The 19935-nt window shown below is 45.9% G+C and overlaps 2 protein-coding genes across 8 annotated transcripts in view; both read left to right on the forward strand.

The window, feature by feature from the left end:
• Positions 1-107: 107 nt before the first annotated feature.
• Positions 108-4639, forward strand: LOC120950194 (AP-2 complex subunit mu). The gene is made up of 6 exons (XM_040368028.2): positions 108-308; positions 908-1394; positions 1538-1700; positions 1827-2556; positions 2637-2775; positions 2864-4639. Exons 2-6 carry the CDS (start codon positions 1218-1220, stop codon positions 2969-2971), a joined length of 1317 nt encoding a protein of 438 aa, XP_040223962.1. The 5' UTR covers positions 108-308; positions 908-1217; the 3' UTR covers positions 2972-4639.
• Positions 4640-5607: 968 nt separating this feature from the next.
• The window catches only part of LOC120950193 (uncharacterized), a 183366-nt gene continuing 169038 nt past the window's right edge, over positions 5608-19935 (forward strand). For 2 of the 7 annotated variants that reach the window (XM_040368018.2, XM_049606722.1), the window contains exons 1-2: positions 6170-7236; positions 9651-10163. The gene's annotated coding sequence lies outside the window, so the exon portion shown is untranslated. The other 5 variants (XM_040368015.2, XM_049606723.1, XM_040368019.2 and 2 more) reach the window with 5 other exon arrangements.

Raw genomic sequence — 19935 nt, forward strand, 5'->3', positions numbered from 1 at the left:
ACAATCAAACATTTTACCCATCGGGCAGCCGACCCGCCGATTGGCAGTCGACATACGGCGCCACGGCAGTCGACATTGCCGCAGGGGCCGCTGTCAAATCGGGGGAAGAAATTTTTGGTTGTGTCATTTGCTGCTGGCGAGCAGTGAGAAGTCAAGGAAGGGGGAAAGAAAAAGATCGTACAGAAATTTTTCTCCTCCGCGGTGATAATGTTTTTGCGATTAATTACGCCCAAGAAAATGGATTAATTTCGGGTGCGCAAGTGTGTTTGTGCGGTTGGTGCGCGGAAAAGTGTGTCTTCGGAGCCAAGGTAAGGGTTAACGTGGAGTGAGGGAGGAAGAAAAGTAAAGCTATCCCGAAGCAGCGAAGCGCTTGGGCAGTGCAATGGTCGTACCCATCAATCCCGGCGGGTGGAGACACGAGAACATCGTCGTGTTGGAAGACATTTTTGATATGGGGCCCTTCCTTGTTGGGCAAGCTCTAGTACGTGATTCACAATTAAAGCGGCAAATGGTGAAACGTGTTGTGGAAATGTGCATGAATTGTGCTTCAGTGAAGATAAAACAGGGAAAAAGATCTCCCTTTGCAGTGTTACGAACCGCCCGCACACCCCACTATTGATTGTTCCCCTCCTCCGCCGTCGAAAAATCAATTCTCCCTTATGGAGAACATTTAATAATAGAGGCTTTTGCTAGTGATTGCTCTCCCTTAATCGATTGTACCAGCACAAGTTCCAACGACACATACTGCTGACGGAAAGGGAAATAAAAAGAAGCAAAGAAAGTTCGGTTCCTATGCTCCCCTCGTGCCTTCTCCGCCCTTTTTGGGATTGCCAACCCTAGAGAGGGGACATGGAGCCGCGTATGCAAAGTGGGCGTTAAAACATATCTCCTCTTATTTCTTTTCCAGTGTGTGTGTGTGCGCGCGGGTTGCCTTCCCATCCGGAGAGAGGTTTGATAAGCAGGCACACGGGCTGTGTGTGTGGGACAGGAAGGGGCGCAACCATCAGTACAATAAAATCAGCCACTTTATCCGGTGGTTTCTGTCTCGTACGACGGAAGCGCGTCTGTTGATTGCGTAAAGAAGAGAAAGAGAGAGAAGGAGAGAGAGGAGCGAGAGAGAATTTAGGATAGATTCCATCGCCTGGCCGAGTGCATTGCATTTGGGACCAACAATATACTGATAGCGCGGCACCGACCGACGGCAGCAGGCACCCATCATGATCGGTGGATTGTTCGTGTACAACCATAAGGGAGAGGTGCTGATCTCCCGCGTGTACCGCGATGACATTGGCCGGAATGCGGTGGATGCGTTCCGCGTGAATGTGATCCACGCCCGGCAGCAGGTCCGGTCGCCGGTAACGAACATCGCCCGTACGAGCTTTTTCCATATCAAGGTAGGCGAGAGGGTCGAGGTGTCTGGCAAACTGTCAGAAGGAGGGAGTGTCAGGCATTAACTAAATTAAATAATCGGTTTGTGCGTGTGCACGGGCGGTATTTTCTTCTTGCTCTTGTTCTTGTTCTTCACTTCCCTCTGCAGCGGGCAAATATCTGGCTGGCGGCCGTAACGAAGCAGAATGTGAACGCCGCCATGGTGTTTGAGTTTCTGCTGAAGATAATCGACGTGATGCAGTCGTACTTTGGCAAGATTTCGGAGGAAAACATCAAGAACAACTTCGTGCTGATCTACGAGCTGTTGGATGGTGAGCTGCTTGCACTTCCCTATTTATGTTGTTGCTCAGTAGCCATTGGCCGCAGAGTGACAGATTAATTTTATTTATTTACGATTTCTATTCCTGTGCTCGTGCTTTGATTCCTTCCCCACGCAGAAATTCTGGACTTTGGCTATCCGCAAAACTCGGACACGGGCGTGCTGAAGACGTTCATCACGCAGCAGGGCATCAAGACGGCGACGAAGGAGGAGCAGGCCCAGATAACGTCCCAGGTGACGGGCCAGATCGGATGGCGGCGGGAAGGCATCAAGTACCGCCGGAACGAGCTGTTCCTCGACGTGCTCGAGTACGTCAATCTGCTGATGAGCCCGCAGGGCCAGGTGCTGTCCGCGCACGTCGCCGGCAAGGTCGTGATGAAGTCGTACCTGTCCGGCATGCCGGAGTGCAAGTTCGGCATCAACGATAAGATCGTGATGGAGGCGAAGGGCCGCAGCGGCATCTCGGGCAACGCGGACAACGAGGCGTCCCGGTCGGGCAAGCCGGTGGTCGTGATCGACGACTGCCAGTTCCACCAGTGCGTGAAGCTGAGCAAGTTCGAGACGGAGCACTCGATCAGCTTCATCCCGCCGGACGGTGAGTTCGAGCTGATGCGCTACCGCACCACTAAGGACATCTCGCTGCCATTCCGGGTGATCCCGCTGGTGCGGGAGGTCGGCCGGACCAAGATGGAGGTGAAGGTGGTGCTCAAGTCGAACTTCAAGCCGTCGCTGCTCGGGCAGAAGATTGAGGTGAAGATACCGACGCCGCTGAACACGTCCGGCGTGCAGCTGATCTGCCTGAAGGGCAAGGCGAAGTACAAGGCGTCCGAGAATGCGATCGTATGGAAGTGAGTTGCCTTTTTCTCTGTCTTATTTTGCGATGGTTTTGTAACTTCAGTATTTATTTTTCCATTCTAAAACAAAACAGAATTAAACGTATGGCCGGTATGAAGGAAACGCAGCTGTCGGCCGAAATTGAACTGCTCGAAACGGATACCAAAAAGAAATGGACCCGGCCACCGATTTCGATGAACTTTGAGGTTCCATTTGCACCATCCGGTTTCAAGGTAAGTTAGCCGTTCTTTTGTTTCGTAGAAAAGATAATTTATTTTGTGCATTTTTGTAAATCTATACCTTTTCGTTTCACCGCTTCAGGTCCGCTACTTAAAGGTATTCGAGCCGAAACTGAACTACTCCGATCATGATGTGATCAAATGGGTGCGCTACATCGGCCGCAGTGGACTGTACGAAACGCGTTGCTAAGACACAAACCCGCAAAGGAATGACTCCCAATACGCCTCAGAGATTCTGTTGCTCTTCTTATTATACAAATTTCAAGCCCTCACACACACACACACACACACCCCTATCCATGTTGGATGTGTGTGTTTGAAGCAGAAAGTAAGCAAAAAGGTTTATTGCGCTCTTACTTGTTTTGTTACGATACACACACTGCTCTTTACTGCTGCCGATAAAAGGCTCCATCTCTTTTCCCCGGTGCTTTCCGTTTAAGCAATGTAGCAAAATGACAAAACAGTGTTTTTCGGTTATTGTAGAGAAATTTATTCGATTCGATTTCAAGTACGTGCAAATTTTGTGTTTATTTTTGGCGATACGCAAACCACGTAGAAAGCGTTAAGCAGCGGGGCGTTATCAGTCGAATATACAAAACAATAATGCAATCAGCAAGTACGTTCGGTCAGCCGACCTGCTGTTGCTGCTGCGGCTGCAGCCGGACCGAATAAAAGTTAAAGTATGTTATTTCACTAAAGCCGAGAGCATAATTGACGAGCAACTAGTAGCAAGCTATCCGTGTTATAATCGAATCCATTGTGTATAAGCTGCACCATGATGCATGTGCGAGCCAGCGCGCGCCCGCTCGTCCATGTGTGTGTGTTTGTTAGGTTCCGTAGACGATCCTATCGTAAACAAAAGTATAATATTTAGTATAGAAAAAGCATACTAAAGGGCATACCCATTACGTTAATCCTGCTAGCGCTTTAAGGCGGCCGTGCTTGTATTCGGAAGCCGCGAAAGCGTGGCAATCCAACACGTACGGTCTCGGTCTTTTCGCCTGCGAGTGACGCTGAACAAAACGCTAACGCCAAACATTGCATCTGTTTGCCGGACGAATCTCTTTGACCGTTTTGTGCGCTCGGGAGTGTAGCGGAGAGACCTCTAGTAGACGTAGTACGGACAAATTTCCGACTCCGGCACTAAAAAGCATCTTTATTGCAAAAATGCCATCAGTAATCGTTGAGTAACAGGAGCAAACTGACGACCGAACTCCCGGCTAGAACGCGAACACTGCAAAGCTTGAGTTAGAGAAGAAGGGTGGAGATAAAGGATTAGTTAGAAGTGGGATTGCGTGCTGTAGTGCGTGTACAACTGATGGCAAAACTGTTCCATTCAGCAAGCGAACAACAACAACAACGGCGGGGCACATCTACCAACTGGAGCTGTGCCGAATTTATTGCTTCTGTATATATGTATGTTCCCCTATTCCTTCCCTCCCTACCCCTCTGTCTCATACTAAATCGTATCGCCATCCATTCCAATGCTACCTAGATGTTCGAGATGTAGAGAACATACTCTCTGTTGTAGCTGGCGAAATTCCGAACATTTCACTACTGTATGCTGAATTGTATTGAGTGATTTCTTTGTTCTTTTATTGTTGGCTGCATCTGGCTACTATTATTACACAGAGTATTAGAGGTACGGAAAATTTCAAAATGCAAATGCGGAGCAAAATTTAAAGAAAAAGGGCCAGGCATTTCTGTTGAACGGAGTGTTATAAACGTATGGTTTAGGACGCGATAACTATAGGTTCTTTTTTTTTTTTGAGCGGTACAGAAAGATGTAAACACGATTCAAAACTGTATGCGATAAATTATTGAAATCAAAGTGAAAATTAAAAAGTCCTAAAAATGATTAATTTTGTGTTTTGTTTGCAGCATTGCATATAAAAATTAAAATAAAAAAGCCTCCTCAAGAACAACACATTAATTATTTGGCCAATGAACTACTAGTATCATTTCGCAAAGGTTTAAAAAAATTATACTACAATCACCCCATTTGCAAACTTTACATAACTGCGTATGGAAACCAGAAAAGAAAACAAAACAATACTGATATTCAACTATCGAAGCTAATGGAGAAAAACAAAAAAGAAGAAGCGGCGAAGAAACAAGCGTGCAAACTTTAACGAAATGCAAAAGCACATACACCTACACAAACCTACAGACAAACAAACACATACACAAGCATATGCTATAAATATATATAAATATAGTAAAAGGTGAACACAACATCATGAAAAACACAAAAGACACCGTTGATAAGAATATAATAATATGACATGAATAATAATATTATTATTGCGTAAACTATTAAGATGATAAACTTAGTTGTTGAAAACAAAAGAAAGTAAAAGTCGACGAAAGTGAAAAAAAAACGATGATGTGTGTTGTGTTATGTGTTATTCAAAGGTTAAAGAAAATTGAAAGAAAATTATGAAAATTAAATATGATTTTTAACAGTTAATAGAAATGTTTGTAAGGTCTTGCAACGTGGTGTAGTCTGTAGTGTAGATTAGATTGTACGGTGTGTGTTTCCTGCACGGTTGTAGGGCGCCGTTGCACCTGGTAAAGGTAAATATCTAAACTACACGATCAGCTGGCCCGCGAGGGCACGTCACGAGATTTCCGTAGTTGATAATACTATCTGCTGTTGCTGTTGTTTTTGCTTGTCGTGGTTATCGCTTTTCTCTCGCGTCACTATCAGGTGCGCTGAAAGCTTCAGACTCTTATTGAAGATTACATTAGGCAGTCTCGAGGCTGATCCTAACCGTTTCGTATTGTATGGTAGAGTGCTGCAATAGATTTTATTTTGCATTTTTAGATTAAACTCTCGTTGCTTGTCTCATCTCGCGGAGTAACATAAAAGTGTTTTTGATATTTGTATGTTCAAGAAATATATTTTAATTAAAAAAGTTCACTGAAAAAAAAACATATTTAAACCTCAAAACCTTTTGAATGCTCTGTTGCTGAGGATAACTTCACGTTCCGAGTGAGAAGTGAGCATTGCAAGTGTGAGTAGTGAATGGAGCATTTTTCCCCCCATTCTCACGCATATCTTCATCACCAGCAACCCCCAGCAACGCTCACAAACACACTCACGCAGCAAGAGCAGCAACGTTCGCTCGCTCGACTCACCCCTTTGCCACCCAGACTGGGGCAACGTGAAACGTGCTGCACCGGTATTGGTGGCACCAGCCAGCAGCTGTCAGTTCGGGCCGAGTTAAGGGAAGCGACGACCGACGGACGACAAGCCGTATCGACCGTTGTTTGGGGTAGCTGCTGTTGGTTCTGTTGTTTGTGTTTGTTCTTCCTCTTCTCTTCTAATCTCAGTGTTTAGATTACGCACACTTTCGGAGGTAAGGCGTTTTTTTCTTCTACCTTTTCTCGAAGGTGGTTGCATCGAAGCGCGCTCCCTGTTTACAATCCGTTTCCGTGCCGTGAAACAATGCACGGGTGAGCAAGCAAGATTTGGACACGATTTCGGACGGTTCGGGCCGTCTCCCGTGATGCTGCCGTGAAGTGCAAATGGGTGTAAAGAAAAGATTTGTTTACTGTGTGTTTCGGTGTGTTGCGGTGAATTTGCTTCAAAAACCCGGGAAGTGAGGAAAGAGTAGCAGCAGATATCTTCACGGTGGGAGAAAGAGAGATAAAGAAAGATCGTCCGGCGAATATAATGCCACGTTCAAGAATGGCTTTGGTGAGGCAATCGCTCTGTTGAGTTGTTCCGGCACTTGAAGTGTCCATCGAAGAAATGGTGTTAGTAGTAGTAGCGCCACCATTCGATCTCGAAACAAAAAAAAGAACGAGAGTAAAAATGTTACAATTCCGAAAGAGTGCAAATGAAAGAGAGCGCAAGAGCGAGAGAGAGCGGGAGAGAGTGACTCAAAATGGGTGAAAAAAGTGCTAAAAACTCGGTTAGTAGAGTGTGATCACGTACGTACCTTTCGCAGTAGAGAGCACACGGAACCGGGCACAACTTTTGCCATCCATCCACGACCAGGCGCCTCCGTTGGTGTGCGTGTGAGAGGAACAGACAAAAAAACAGGGCTCTCACGCTCATAAAGCGCGAGAGAGGGAGAGCGATAGTAAAAACGAGAGTGCTCAACCGCCTTCTCCCTCTGCTCCCCACTTATATCCAATGCTCACTGCGTGAGTGGGTACGTCTGGTGAGCTGTCACCGTGTGGTGAGTGGTGAGTGACCCACAGTTTGGCGTCTCCATCGAGTGCGAGTGGAGGGTTCGCGTATTTTCTGTTTTCGCACCAGCCTCTCCCGGGATATCGACCAGAGGCGGTGTTGTGTGTAGTGCTGCCCCATTCCGGTAGCAGTTTAATGGAAAAAACCAGCAAACCCCCAATTCATTGTTTCCAACAGTGTGTTCCATGTGTTCGTTTGTTGATTTAAGGGCAGTTTTCGCAACAACAACAACAACACCAACAACAGCAAAAAAGGTGCGATCGAAGCTGAACACTACCAGCTCTACGGAGCTCAGTCGAAAGAGAAAGGTAGTGGGTGCGTGTGTGATTGGGAAGTCATTGGGAGTGAATGAAAGAGCAAAAGAGAGAAGGAAATTGTGAGTGAGCACAAGCCTACCTACAGAAGCGATATGGCTGCTAGGATGGAAGCCTAAGGCGTGAGAGGCTCCCCTGCTTCCTCTCGAGAGCAGGCAGCTCAGCTGGAACTCCAATGTGTGTCTGTGTGTGTAAAGTCATCCGTGAGTGTAGCCATTCGCTGGAAGGGATTTCGACAAAACAACAAAATCCAATTCCATTGTGCCGTGTGCTTTGTTGTGACAGGTGTACGTTATTAGTAGCATTTGTTACCTTGCTTCCCTTTCCCGCACCATCGGCTCGCCGCCCACCAAACCAATCAACGCAAGGAACAGGGTGAACAACACATGAATAATACAGTAGGCGCGCGCGTGTGTGTGTGTACAGACCGTATATCCTTGCCCCCGCGGGGTAGTTTTCCTTGGGACCTATTTTTGGATGTTTGTTTTGTTTCTATTGATTGCATCTGGCCCATCCACCTCCCCGTTTGGTATGGGGAAAATTTTGGAACTTCCTGTGTTGTGTCTTGTGGACGATGTGTTGGTGTTGTACCAGGCCAACGTCTTGCACAAATGTGCAAAAGCCAAACGCACATTGTTTACGGTACGAATCTTCGAATCTCGATCCTTAAAGTTCGCTCTCCCCATAACGTTCTTTCTCTCACATTCTCCCTCTCTCTCTCTCTCGCATTCTTTTTGTCAACAATACAAAAAAAGGGAAGAAAAAGTGCGTGAGTGCGTGAACCTCTGCCAGCGTTGGCTGGCCCCGTGCTCGGTCGGAAAACGCAAGCCCCATTCATTCGGTTTCGCTTCGGTTCGCCACACGCGCCACAGTCGTGTCAGCCGCGACCAGACCAGACCAGACGGTCGTCCCCGTGTTCCCGAACTGTGTGTTTGTATGTGTGTGTGTGTGTGTGGAGTTTTTTTGTTACTCTTAGCTCTCTGAGCGCCCGCCCATTCCGGTGGGCTCGAAAAACGAAACCATGATCCGCTTTCCGTAGTGTTTTGTAGCCCTTACGGAACCGTGCTAGCCTTGCCCGTGTTCCGTTGCTCTGTCTGTGCGTCCGCGTGTGTGTGTATGTACCCAGTTGCTACTTCCGCCAGCTGAAAGTGCTCGCTGTGTTTGTTGGAACGGACGTTTTGGGGGAAAAGCTTTACATTACACATACGTCACCAAAACTGTTGTAGTGCGCTGTGGCTTTGTAGGAAACCCGTTGACGCTTTCTTTCTGTTTTTTGTTGTTGCTGTGTTGCACTGAACGAGAACTAGGGCTCCCAACCTACAGCACAAATCCCAACTCGTTCCCGTACTCGATTTTATCGATCGTTCCCTTTCGCTCACACTCTCGCGTGTGTGTGTGTGTATGTTCTGGGGTTCCCCTTTGCTGCCTTTGCTGGGTAGAAAAACGTGGTTTTGGAACTCCCACTGTTCCACCCTGCTTCATGCCCCCTCCCCCCCCTTATGGAGAGCCGTCAGCATCCTTTGCACGCACACCGGCCGTCCACGGGGTGTCCTTTGTTTCGGGCTTCGGGGTTCCATCTCGCTCCCGCATCGGTCCATCAGGCTGTGTAGGCTTTCAGGCTAGGCCGTTTCGTGTTTCGCAGGTGCGAGTGAGAGCGACCACTGGTGGATAGGGAGAGAGAGAGAGAGAGAGAGAGAGAGCGCGAAAGAGAGCGAGCCACGACTATGTGTGATTATGGGCACTCATTTTCCGAACGGGCATTCCGCTCCACGTGGGAGTGAGCGCCACACGTAAAGCTCCGTCCCTTCTCAAATAGGGAGAATCAGATCGGCGCCACAATTTCCTGTTGCAGGAACGTTATGTCCCGTGAGCGTGTGTGTGTGTGTGAGTGTGTGTCGGTAGGTTCGTATTTAATTTCCCTTTCCCCCCGTGTTGCTTTGTACCCTTAACCGACCACCACTTCGCTGGGTGTCTGAGAGTTCAACCACTACGGTGAGTTCCGCTGCTGTGAGTGGTCTTAGTGAGCTTAGTGAGGGGGTGTACACACACATACACACAAACACACACACACATCGGGACTATCGGTGAAATCGTGGGGAAGGGGGGGGGGGGATATAACCGAGGAAAACAGTGGAGAGTGCGTGACCCGCTTGATAAAGCGCTTGCTGTGTGGCAAAGGAAGAATGAAAATTTATTATCCTTTAAATGAAAAAGAAAAAAAGTGGAATGAGTGCTGGCCCGGGACCGACCGCCGGAGGGCAAGCGGGTTTCGCCTGAATGAAAAGTTACAAATTAAGTTAAAATAAGCATTTTCTCAACTAAAGCTGATGATCCTTTGCTGTGCTGTGCGGCAGAGCGTGCACGTATTTTGTAGGTGAAGGAAAAGGAAGGCAAGATTAAACACACATACACGTGCCAGTACACCAACCATTGAAGTGAACGAAAGAGAGGGAGAGAAAGAGAGAGCGTGTGCAGTGTAAGCGTGTTCGTGTGTGTGTGTTTTTTTCTCTCTCATACGTGTGCGTGTGTGTGATACAAGTTGATGTGATTGTGTGGAAGTGTATCAAGTGAGCTAAAGAAAGCACATGTATCGTTGGGGCCGCCATATGTCTCGCTCTTTCGCCTGTCTGTGAATGCCTGGGGAAAAAACGTCAATACTATCCTTGGACTTGAAGATTAGCGGAAATCGGGCGAATCGAGCGAAATTAAAGCAACAACAATTCGTTGTACATCAACAACAACAACAACAACAACAACAACAATAGGCAGCATTTTTTGGGGTAGTCAATTTAATAGACCATCCCACATCCAACACACACATACTCGAATAACTACGACAAGTAACAACAGTCATCATATGCAAGCAGGTGAGTTTGACGTTTTACTTTTTTTATTGTTAATTAAAGATAATGTAAACTTTATAGCAAACAAGGGTTTACATAAAAGAGTAAATAAAAGAAGGAGGAAATTAAAGAAAAAGAATTCTTAGATGAAAAAAGAGAAACAAATCGAAACCAACAACAATACATAGACACAACAAAGAAACGATTTAAACAAATTGATGAAAAACAGGGAGGGAAAAGAGTAGACAAAAGAGAAGAGAACACACATTTGAAAAAGAAAGCAAATTTTGAATGGGATTTTTATCGTACGGGGTTCGTTCTTTTTCAATTCCTATTAACTCCCACGAGACCCACACACACACACACAATCTTCTCGGTGCTGTTTTCTTTTCCCTCCCTGTTGCTTGTTGCTCGTTTTCCACGTGACTTTTGTGACAGTTACGCATAACGCCCTGCCATAGGAAAGCTTACCAGCCTTTTCTCTTTGGGTTTTCGTTTTGTTTCTACACAAAAGCAACCCGAAAAGGGTTAGCTTAAAGTGGCAATTCGAGCGGCTGAATGGAACAAAGCGGTAGCGGCAAGGAAGGGAAAAGAGCGGTTGATTTTATGGGTTTTGGCCGAACGGGTGTGGGTCGGCAGGCTGATAGGTTCACGCGCGATAAGCCGTGTGGCTTTATTTTTATTTCCGCAAAACAGGCGATAGAAGGTTACTGAGAGGGGGGAGGGGGGGTTACGGTACAGGTTTGGAAAATGATTTGCCTTCGCACAGCAAAGCGCTGGGTGGTATAAATTTTAAGGCACGATTTTGCCATTATAATTTACCGATTTTTCCTTTTTTGTTTTCCCCGGATACTTTAAATGGTCTTGTCCGGTGCTTATCACAGCATCGCCTGACATTGAATAATGCTTTTTTTTAATTGGGTTAAACATCATTAAGGGGAGCTAGGATTGGGTATTTTTTGAAATCAATGTCTGTCTATTTCTTCAAAAGACTTTCGGGCACGCAATCGTCGACTCGACCGGCAGCGAACACCAGTGAACGTGGGAAAGAAACGGTACCAGTGACCCTGAAACGTCGCTCCGCCCGAAACACATCAAATCAAATAATCGGCCCTTTCGCAAGATGGTTTCCACCGTTCGAACCGTTCGAGCTGGTGCGGCCTTTCGAACATAAACAAGCAATCGCACCAATCGCACCAACCATAAACAGACACACACAACCCAAAGGTCCTGCTTCCACCCGGTAATATGACTGTCTCAGAACATTAACGAGTGTGCTATTGTGGATTCCGTTCGTGTGTGTGTGTGTGTCGATTGTTTGTGTTGCATTAATACAGTCCTGGCCCCAGCGCGGTACAACTTCTCGCCAAAACAAAAAAAAAAAAAAACACCGGAGCCAACGATTATCTTGGGCTCATCTTTTCGCCGGCACTACCATTTTTTCCCCACCGGTTGAGGGAGGGGGTGAAAGTTTGGTCTGTGGCATCCCTCGGCGCCCGGACCAGCTGCAACACTTTGCTCGGAAAAGAAAGCTCATTTCGTTTCACACGTTGCGTGCTTGGCAAGGTTATCTTCGTGGGGAGGGAGAACTTATCGCTATTGTTACGGTGGCCGTGAAAACGGTTCTCATTTCTGTAGGTTTCGGTAGTACCTTGATCGTTTTTTTGGAACTGTTACAGTGCTTCTGGAGGCATATTTAAGGGTCATTGCAGGGTTTTCCAAGTCGCTTTCGAATGTGCACATCATTATTCACCACCTGCAAGATGTTTTTCAACTGCTGACAAATGGTGTATTTGCATCATAATAACATTTCAATTGTTACGCATGATTTTCAACACATCACAAAGAACTATCAAACTCAATCCAGCTTGAGACGTGTTGAAAATCATGTGGAAGTACTGATCAATTATTGTGATGCAATTACTAGCTGAAAAACATCTTTCAAGCAATGAAAAATGTTTTAAAACATTTGAAATTGATTCGGAAAACCTTGTATTGTAGTATTATGCTTTAAAAAAAATGCAATTGTTTACTAAATCATGTTATGGCCGAAGGTTTTTTGAATCGCCAAGAAGATTTTCAACATTAGATTGTTTATTTTTACCTTTTACTCCACTTTTATAGTGTTTCCCACAGCTGGAATGCGTTTATACTGCCTAGATGACAAAGTATTTGTTGAAAATCATCTGGACAACATCTAAAAACTTGACGATGGAATAGAAGTAGGTGGCAAACGTTCAAAATAATCGTTGGAGCAAAATGGGCTACGATGTTTGCGGTGGAAGTAGCTCGTAAAACCCTTGTATTAGCATTTCTCTTCGACTACCAGACATACACACTCGTACCACCAGTCCATTCCGGCTTAGTCGTTCGGGTGATTGTTGTTTAGTATCCGGTAGTAACAGCGACCAGCTGGGTGTTGCCCCGAAAAATTGGCACACAAAGAGGTCAACGCGTGCATGTAGGTAGGTGTTTGTTTTGTTAGGAAAACTTGACCATACTTCTCTCTTTCTTCACCTTTTTTTCTCTCTCTCTCTCTCTGTTTCACAAATATTGGCACAGGGTACGTGTGTGAATGTTCGGAACCAGGATGCGGATTAAGTCACAATTAATAAAAGATTATGTCCTTCTCGTTTTCACTCCAACGCTCGAGCGTTGCACACACATACACACACATACATATACACACAGGGGGAGAGGGATATTCTTTCCCTTTCGTGCCCTTTTCTACCACCATTCACCTACTCACGTATTTGCGGACTGCAATACGCCGCATTCCTTACGCCGCCGTATCAAACCCTTGCATCCCCCCCCCCCCACTTGCAGCTCGAGCTCGAGAAACACACTGCCAGCTGCCCCATGCCGATGTTGGGGCCCGATGTGGGCGGCTGTTTGTTATGATCTCGGTGTTTGCTGCCGCTGCCGCTGCTGCTGCTAATGCTTCTCTGCCGGTGTCGTCGTTTGTCGTCGTAAATTTAGCCACGCGTTGTTTCATTTCGTTGCGATTCCATGCCAAAAATGCGCTACAATTTCATCGCGTATTTTCCCTTTGTCTAACCCTTGGAGAGGAAGGGAGGTTCCAGTTCCAATACATAAAATGTGTATTAGAAAGTACTTAAATGTATCACGATCACTAAAGAAGGTGTTTTACTATTTAGAAACACATTTGTTTTAAATATTAAATAAGCCGCAATTGAACAGTCAAGGGTTTACAATGCGCAAAGCAACCCGTTGTGCACAGGCTGGTGATATTAAATGTGTGTCTGTGTGTCTGTGTGTGAAAAGGGAATGAAAAACGGGCAAAATGTGTGAAAAGCAAAACGAGCAACCCTCGATTGGAGACAAAAAGTGAGAGAAAAAAAAAACAAAGCGACCGAACAGAAAACTTGGCCGCATTTATTCGATGCCGATTCCGTCATGTTTTGCACAGCGGGAGCGACCCGGCGCGTGCTGAAATGTCCGATCGCCGTCCGATAGGCAGGCGGCTTACCGGTACGGCAATTGTTGCGATAATCCTCCTCCTCCCCTCGGTACCTGCCCCACATTGTGCGTGCGATGGGGGACCACGGGTCCGGGACTGCCCGTTTTCTATTCTTAGTCTTGGGGTCTCGGGTTAGCGCCGTTTGGCATTTTTTGGCGGGGTCGGGCCGGCAGATGAGGGAAGTTTTGTTCACTCACACACGCTGCATAGTTGTGTTGCTATTTCTCGCTCTCTCTCTCTCTCACCCTGTATTTTACTCTTGATATAAAGATGCAATCACTGCTCGGAAGAAAGTTGCAAAAAATATCATTTCGCGCGGGTGTAGCACAGGCAGCAGATAACGGCCGGATAACGGATCGCCATGCAAAACAAAGCCAGTGAGCGAAAAAAAAAAAAACAATGGCATGGCTATCCCTTTTTTCGATCGCGCCGTGACTAGAAATTTGTTTGTGCGCCTACGGTATGATGCTGACCTCGATTTGGTGCTCTTTGTTCGATGCGCGATAGCAGTGTTTATATTTTGCACATTAAAGTTGAGCGCGCCCGAACCCGCGCAAACTCCCCCCGTCCCCCCGCGAAACACACAACAATTGGAAAATCAAACCAAACAGCACGGCCGAAGGAAGCTGACCTTTTATTTTTTAAAAATATATGTTTTTTGCTTGATTTTAGGTTTGTTGACAGGCTCGTTTTCGTATTCGGTTGGATGATTTATCGAAACAGCTGAGCTGCAGCTATGGGAGCAAATAATATTTTGGTGACTCGTTGTGGCGTGGTTTTGTCTTTTCCCCACCGGATGTATCACCATTCGGACGTATTTGTTTTAGTTTAGATAGCAAAGCTTCTTCTTTTTTTTTAAATACGATTACCATCAAACGTGACTGTCAAACCTGTTTTGATTTGCCTTTTATTCGTTCTCAAGATTATGATTCATGGCTGATATTATTTTTAAGGGCCATTGTGCAATTTGTCCTGGGCGAGCGGTAAGGTGTTTTGCGCTGGCAACTGTTCAACGCTGGCAACGTTTGCTACAGGAAATGAAGCGATTTGTTGTTGCGCATTGTTTGATAGTGAATGAAAATGTGTGTTGGTGCGCATTAATTAGTTACTGTTTTGGGTGGTAGGGCTTGAGATGTGTGTTCTGTTTTTTTTTGGGTTTATTTTCTGCCCACAGGCTCAATTTAGTCTTTTTGTAGAACGATGCACAGAAATAAAATAGAGTTAAATTAAAAGATGTATATTGTCTATCATAAAGGCATACGAATAAGTCTGTTTGCTATCTGTTACATATGCTTATCTTTACTTCAATGGCATCTTCCAACTTGGCAGCCCCTGGATTAAACCATAAACTTAAAAAGTGGAACTGCCAACGGGGAAGATACGTGCTTTTTTTTACTCTACTCTACAATTCCTCGTCTCAAGTGTGTGTGTTTGTGTGTGTGTGTGGAAAATTTCACCACTTGTGAAAGCGAAAAAACCCTACCAGCTGGTGTTTATTCATGCGGATAATGTGTAAAATAGAATATATCGGCCGACGAGACCGGTGGAGACGCCTGGTGGCTTGCTGCTGCTGCTCACGTCCACGCTGAGGCGGACGCCGCTCAGCCTTTGGATTTTGGCGATAAAAGGCTGAAGCGCTTACAGCGCACACCAAACAGCGGCACCGAGCGCCATGTGCATGTTTGAAGAAATGTGTTCAATTTATTTGAATGAGGTTTCCGGCAACCATGCTTGCTCTCTGGCTTGCTCTGGCTTGACCGATGTCGGAACCGTGGGCACTGTGGGCAATATAAGTGTTGGGTTTTGCTTCCTTCCTTCCGTTTTTTTTTGTTCGGTGGTACACACCCCGGGTCAGATAGGCCAACGTTTTATGGTCGTAAATGGGCACGGCCGAGCGAGAAGAAATGGCCGGATAAGGCCAGCAGTTGGGATGGTGTCCGCCCTCCTGGGAGATGACCATGGCAGGCACGTTTTCCATTTTAGTGACAGTTGTGTCTAATTTTCCGGATGTGCTGCTGGAGGGCGTTTGGTGACTGTTGGAGGTTGTGGTTTGGTTAGGGCGATACGATTTTGGGGGCAGTGGTGGATTGTAAGACTTGAGCGCGTTGGAAAGGGCAAGCTAGAGAAATGAGGAAAGAATGAAATGAAATTGATGAGTTCTTCGCAATTTCTATAAAAGTCTACAAATCCAATCACCTTTAAGAACACTTTAAAGTACGGAATAATAGGGGAAAAACGAAAACATAGGATATAAAAATAGAAATAATTGGAAAAAAACACACCAAAAAATGCAAAAAACTCAACCTTCCTTCCTCTGCTGCAAAAAATAAATAAATAAGTAAACATCTCGTCAATTTCAAATGAGTGTTAATGCATGTATCAAATCAACGTCAATTGATTTTGCTTGGGACATCATCAAAGCCATGATTATGTAGCTGAATCGATACGGTAGAAAAGCTAGCCGGAGAAGACGAAACAGGATTGGAATATTTTAAAGTAAAGCCTTATCGATGATACCCGTACATCGCGTACACCGCGCGCGCACTCCGGTGGGAGGGTATGCAAATGAGGCGAAACAGATGCAGACATCATTAGAGAGACGGGAAGAAATTGCCGAAGCAAAACAAAGAACCGTGTAAACGATATCATGATAAAAGAAAACGGCCGGAGCGTCAGCATCGCCGGCGACAGTGGAAGAAGCATTGGGCGTTCCGTTTTCGGGTTGGTTGTGAAAACTTCCAACACCCAAGGACGCTGGCAATTCACGCCATTCCGAGCATCACTACCATCATCATCATCACGAAAGCGTCACACTTAGTTTGTGCCTGGGAAAATACGAACAACAGCCTTTTTCTTTGGGGTCTTTCGAAAAATCGAAACTGAATACAGCTTCGGTTTCGTGTCGGCTCTTGTGAAGGCCGGTGCAACATGGGACCGTAAAAATGTGAAGAATTCACACACACACACACACACACACACACACACACACACACACACACACACACACACACACACACTTATGGATGCGTAAAAAAATGTGGTATCAATGCTGTGGAGGCCTGTGACATTGGCCACACCATTCGATAGTTGAGCGTTTATTGTCATCATTCCACAGTTGCCACCGTTGCCACAGAGGAAACTGAACGAAAACAGAATGAAAGAAATCATCATCAAACCCCCGAATCGTTCGTTGCCCGTGTGACTTGAAATTCGGATTCGCAATCGGAAAAAGGTCCGTGAAAGCGTTTCCAACAAGTGAAACCGTTTGGTGCGTCCCCGAGCAAATGTGTCTTTCCATTGCTTTGTTCAGTGCTGACTGCTCTTTATATTTTCTTTTCATTATTTTCCCTCACTTTGTTGCTCCCACCACCCTTCCGCCTGGTTTACCTTACAGCGGGTGTTTCTTGCTGCAGGCGATCGAGGTAGGATTTAGAGCCGTGGTCCGTACGCCTGGCGGGGTCTCACTTGGTTGCTTTCGTGCGTCCGACGAGGTGGAAAACCGACGAACCGTGGGCGGTACGGGTGCTGCTATCTATCGGCTGCACCACTACTACTAGCACGTTTGTATGCAAACACAGCGTCGCTTGGGTCGTCGTTTTTTGGCAGGTTAAAGCGTTTGCTACACCAGAAAAGCACCCAAAAGAGACTGGTCTGGGCCTGTTTTGAGAGGGGGGGGGGGGGGGGGGGGGGCGGTGACACATAAACGCAGTCCGCCGAAGGGTATGCCTGTACCCAATAGACAAGGGCTGGGTGGGAGGGAACATAAAAAGGAAAAGAAAACCACCTTACGGTATGTCCTTTTTACTGTCGTGCCTTGAGACGCTCGCTTATGGCTCTGTAGCGCGCTCCGCTCTGCTCTGTAGCTTCCTAAATTCCAGCCGACCTGCCGGAACCGCGGTCGGCCGGAATCGCTTCTGGCACTTTCGGCCATTTGTTTTGCTGCGACCGAATGGAAATTCTCATTCCACATGCCCGCACGCACGCACGCACGCTCCGCTTCTTGCTGTGCTGCTTTCTTCCAAGCACGAAATGCTGCTGCCAGCACGATTACGGCGCGAGCAATGCGAAGAATGTTTAAATTGTTGTAACAGATCCGCTATTTATTAAGAAGATTATGATGCAGAAACTGCTGTGGCGCGACCCGAGCGTGATGTAGCAAGGCGGAACATGGACCTGGGGGTTTCTTTGGCTTCTTTTTCTGTTGTGCCTGCTCTTGTGTTACGCTTCGTAAGTTTCCCCCAAAACGGTTGCTGCTGGAGTGTGCGTTTTTTGAGCCTTTTTCTACTTAAGCCGTAGCAGTGAGGATGGGATGTTTCAAGGTCACGCATAATGTAGCTTGTGGCTTGTGGCGGAAAATGCTGTACTCTAAGATACGCACCGTGGAGGGAGCTTTTGGCTTTATCGAGTGTGTCTCAGCGAACGTGAACAATTGATTATTTATTCCAGACAGCGAGAGCGGCTTTATTTCGTTTATTTAGTTGATTTGGAATGAGCGTAGGCATGGGAATAAATTAACATGATTTTAATGCTGAAAAATTGAAAGCCATCATATTAAACAGCTTCGATAAATTTATGCGAATGTATTTGCTAATACGTCCGTAATTTATTATATATTTAGGTTTACCTTTGTGGACTATTGGGACTATTTATACAGCAGTGGCACCAGGCAAGAATAAGTAGTTCATTGGAATCGTTCTTTCGGAATTAAAATTTATTGTGACATCTTTTTGGGCATAAAAAATTATTAAATAACGGCCAAGAACAGCTTCCCAGTAGCCATCATGTCATAGAGTTTAAGGTAATATAAGAAGAGTTAACAAAAGTCTACGCAAACATATTTTAATCTTTTTTTTTATAGTAGCCTTTTAAAATGACACTAATAAGATATGTTTGATCACACAGTGTCAAAGCTGTGCAAAAACATACATAAAACATTGTCAACATCACACCTCATTACCTAATTTCCTCCCCACAAAAGCATCAGTGGATTGTTGCGGATTTTTCCATGTAGCGCTTTTTTTAATCGATTTAACAGTAAATGATGCAAATCCCCCCCCAGCAGCACAGTTAATTACATCTAAATAGAAATTTACAACCTCTCACAATCCACCCTTCCCGCCGTTTTCACAGCCCTACCAGGGAGCAGATATTGATTTTAATCCACCCGAGCACCAGTTCGGCACTTCATCAAAAGCTCGTTTGCAATAAATGTGAAACAGCGGTAATCCGTTCGGTTTACACGATCAAAACTCAAATCCCAGCTCCCACCATCTCCAAAAAAAAAAAAAAAAACAGCAACCAAGCGGGCAAAACAATATAAAAAAAATTATATATACAGCCTCCCATCGGAAGCTGTTTAATTTAAATTGCCACGGCCGGCAATTTGCTCCCTAACGACAAACAAATAAACTCGCCCTCGAAACGAGAGTTCAATCGATTGCGTCTTGTTTTGTGTGTGTGTGTTTTTTTGTTCTATTTACTCAGACCTTGATGTTTGGGAAGCAGTGTTTTAACGGCATTTTTTTTTCTTCCACTCATTCTTTGTGCCAAAAAGCTATGAAAACTCCCAAAAACTGGCATCAAGCACCATGCGTCTCCATTGCCTAGTCGCGATAACCGCGTGGGCCAATAAAAAAACACACACACACGCACATAAACACAAACATACAGATTCCCGTTCACTCCCGGAAACGGCGCAACGGTCTGCTCGGTGATATGTGGGCAAGTGTATATTTTGTGTTACAAAGCATCATCGATCGCATTTTCATTGAATAAATTTCTTCTCGCACGACTCGCAGCAGATCACAAGAAGCAGATAAGTGAAACGCTTGTTTCTGGCGCTCCCCCCTAGTCTCGGCGTTCTCAAATTGCCACAACCCCTTCCTTCCCTCCCGTAAAAGCTCGTTTGTTTCCATTTTATCAGTATTTGATCCCATTCCCTGCCGTGCTTCTGTGTGCGTTTATGCCTGTTTTCCTCATGCCTACGTTCCGGTTCTCATTTTGTTTCCCATTTCGCTATGTTGCCCTACAAAGGCCTTCCTGGGGCACGGGGACGTTGTGAAAATTGGCGCTCATTGAATTGCCGTCCCGTGCATCGAGTTCGTATCGTGTGTGTGTGTGTGTGTGTGTGTTTGAAACAGTAGTGTGTCAAGAAACAGCGAGAAAACAAATAAACAAAGCCTAATCGTGCTCTCCCGTGCGTGCCGTCGTTGGGTGAGCGTGAGCGACCGCCTCGGAGCGCTCAAAGCCACTCACAATGTGAAGCCTCTCAACGGGTGAGCGGGTGCGCTACACTCACACAACCGTGCGACGGAT

This window comes from Anopheles coluzzii, chromosome 2, assembly GCF_943734685.1.
Source record: "Anopheles coluzzii chromosome 2, AcolN3, whole genome shotgun sequence".
Taxonomy (NCBI): domain Eukaryota; kingdom Metazoa; phylum Arthropoda; class Insecta; order Diptera; family Culicidae; genus Anopheles; species Anopheles coluzzii.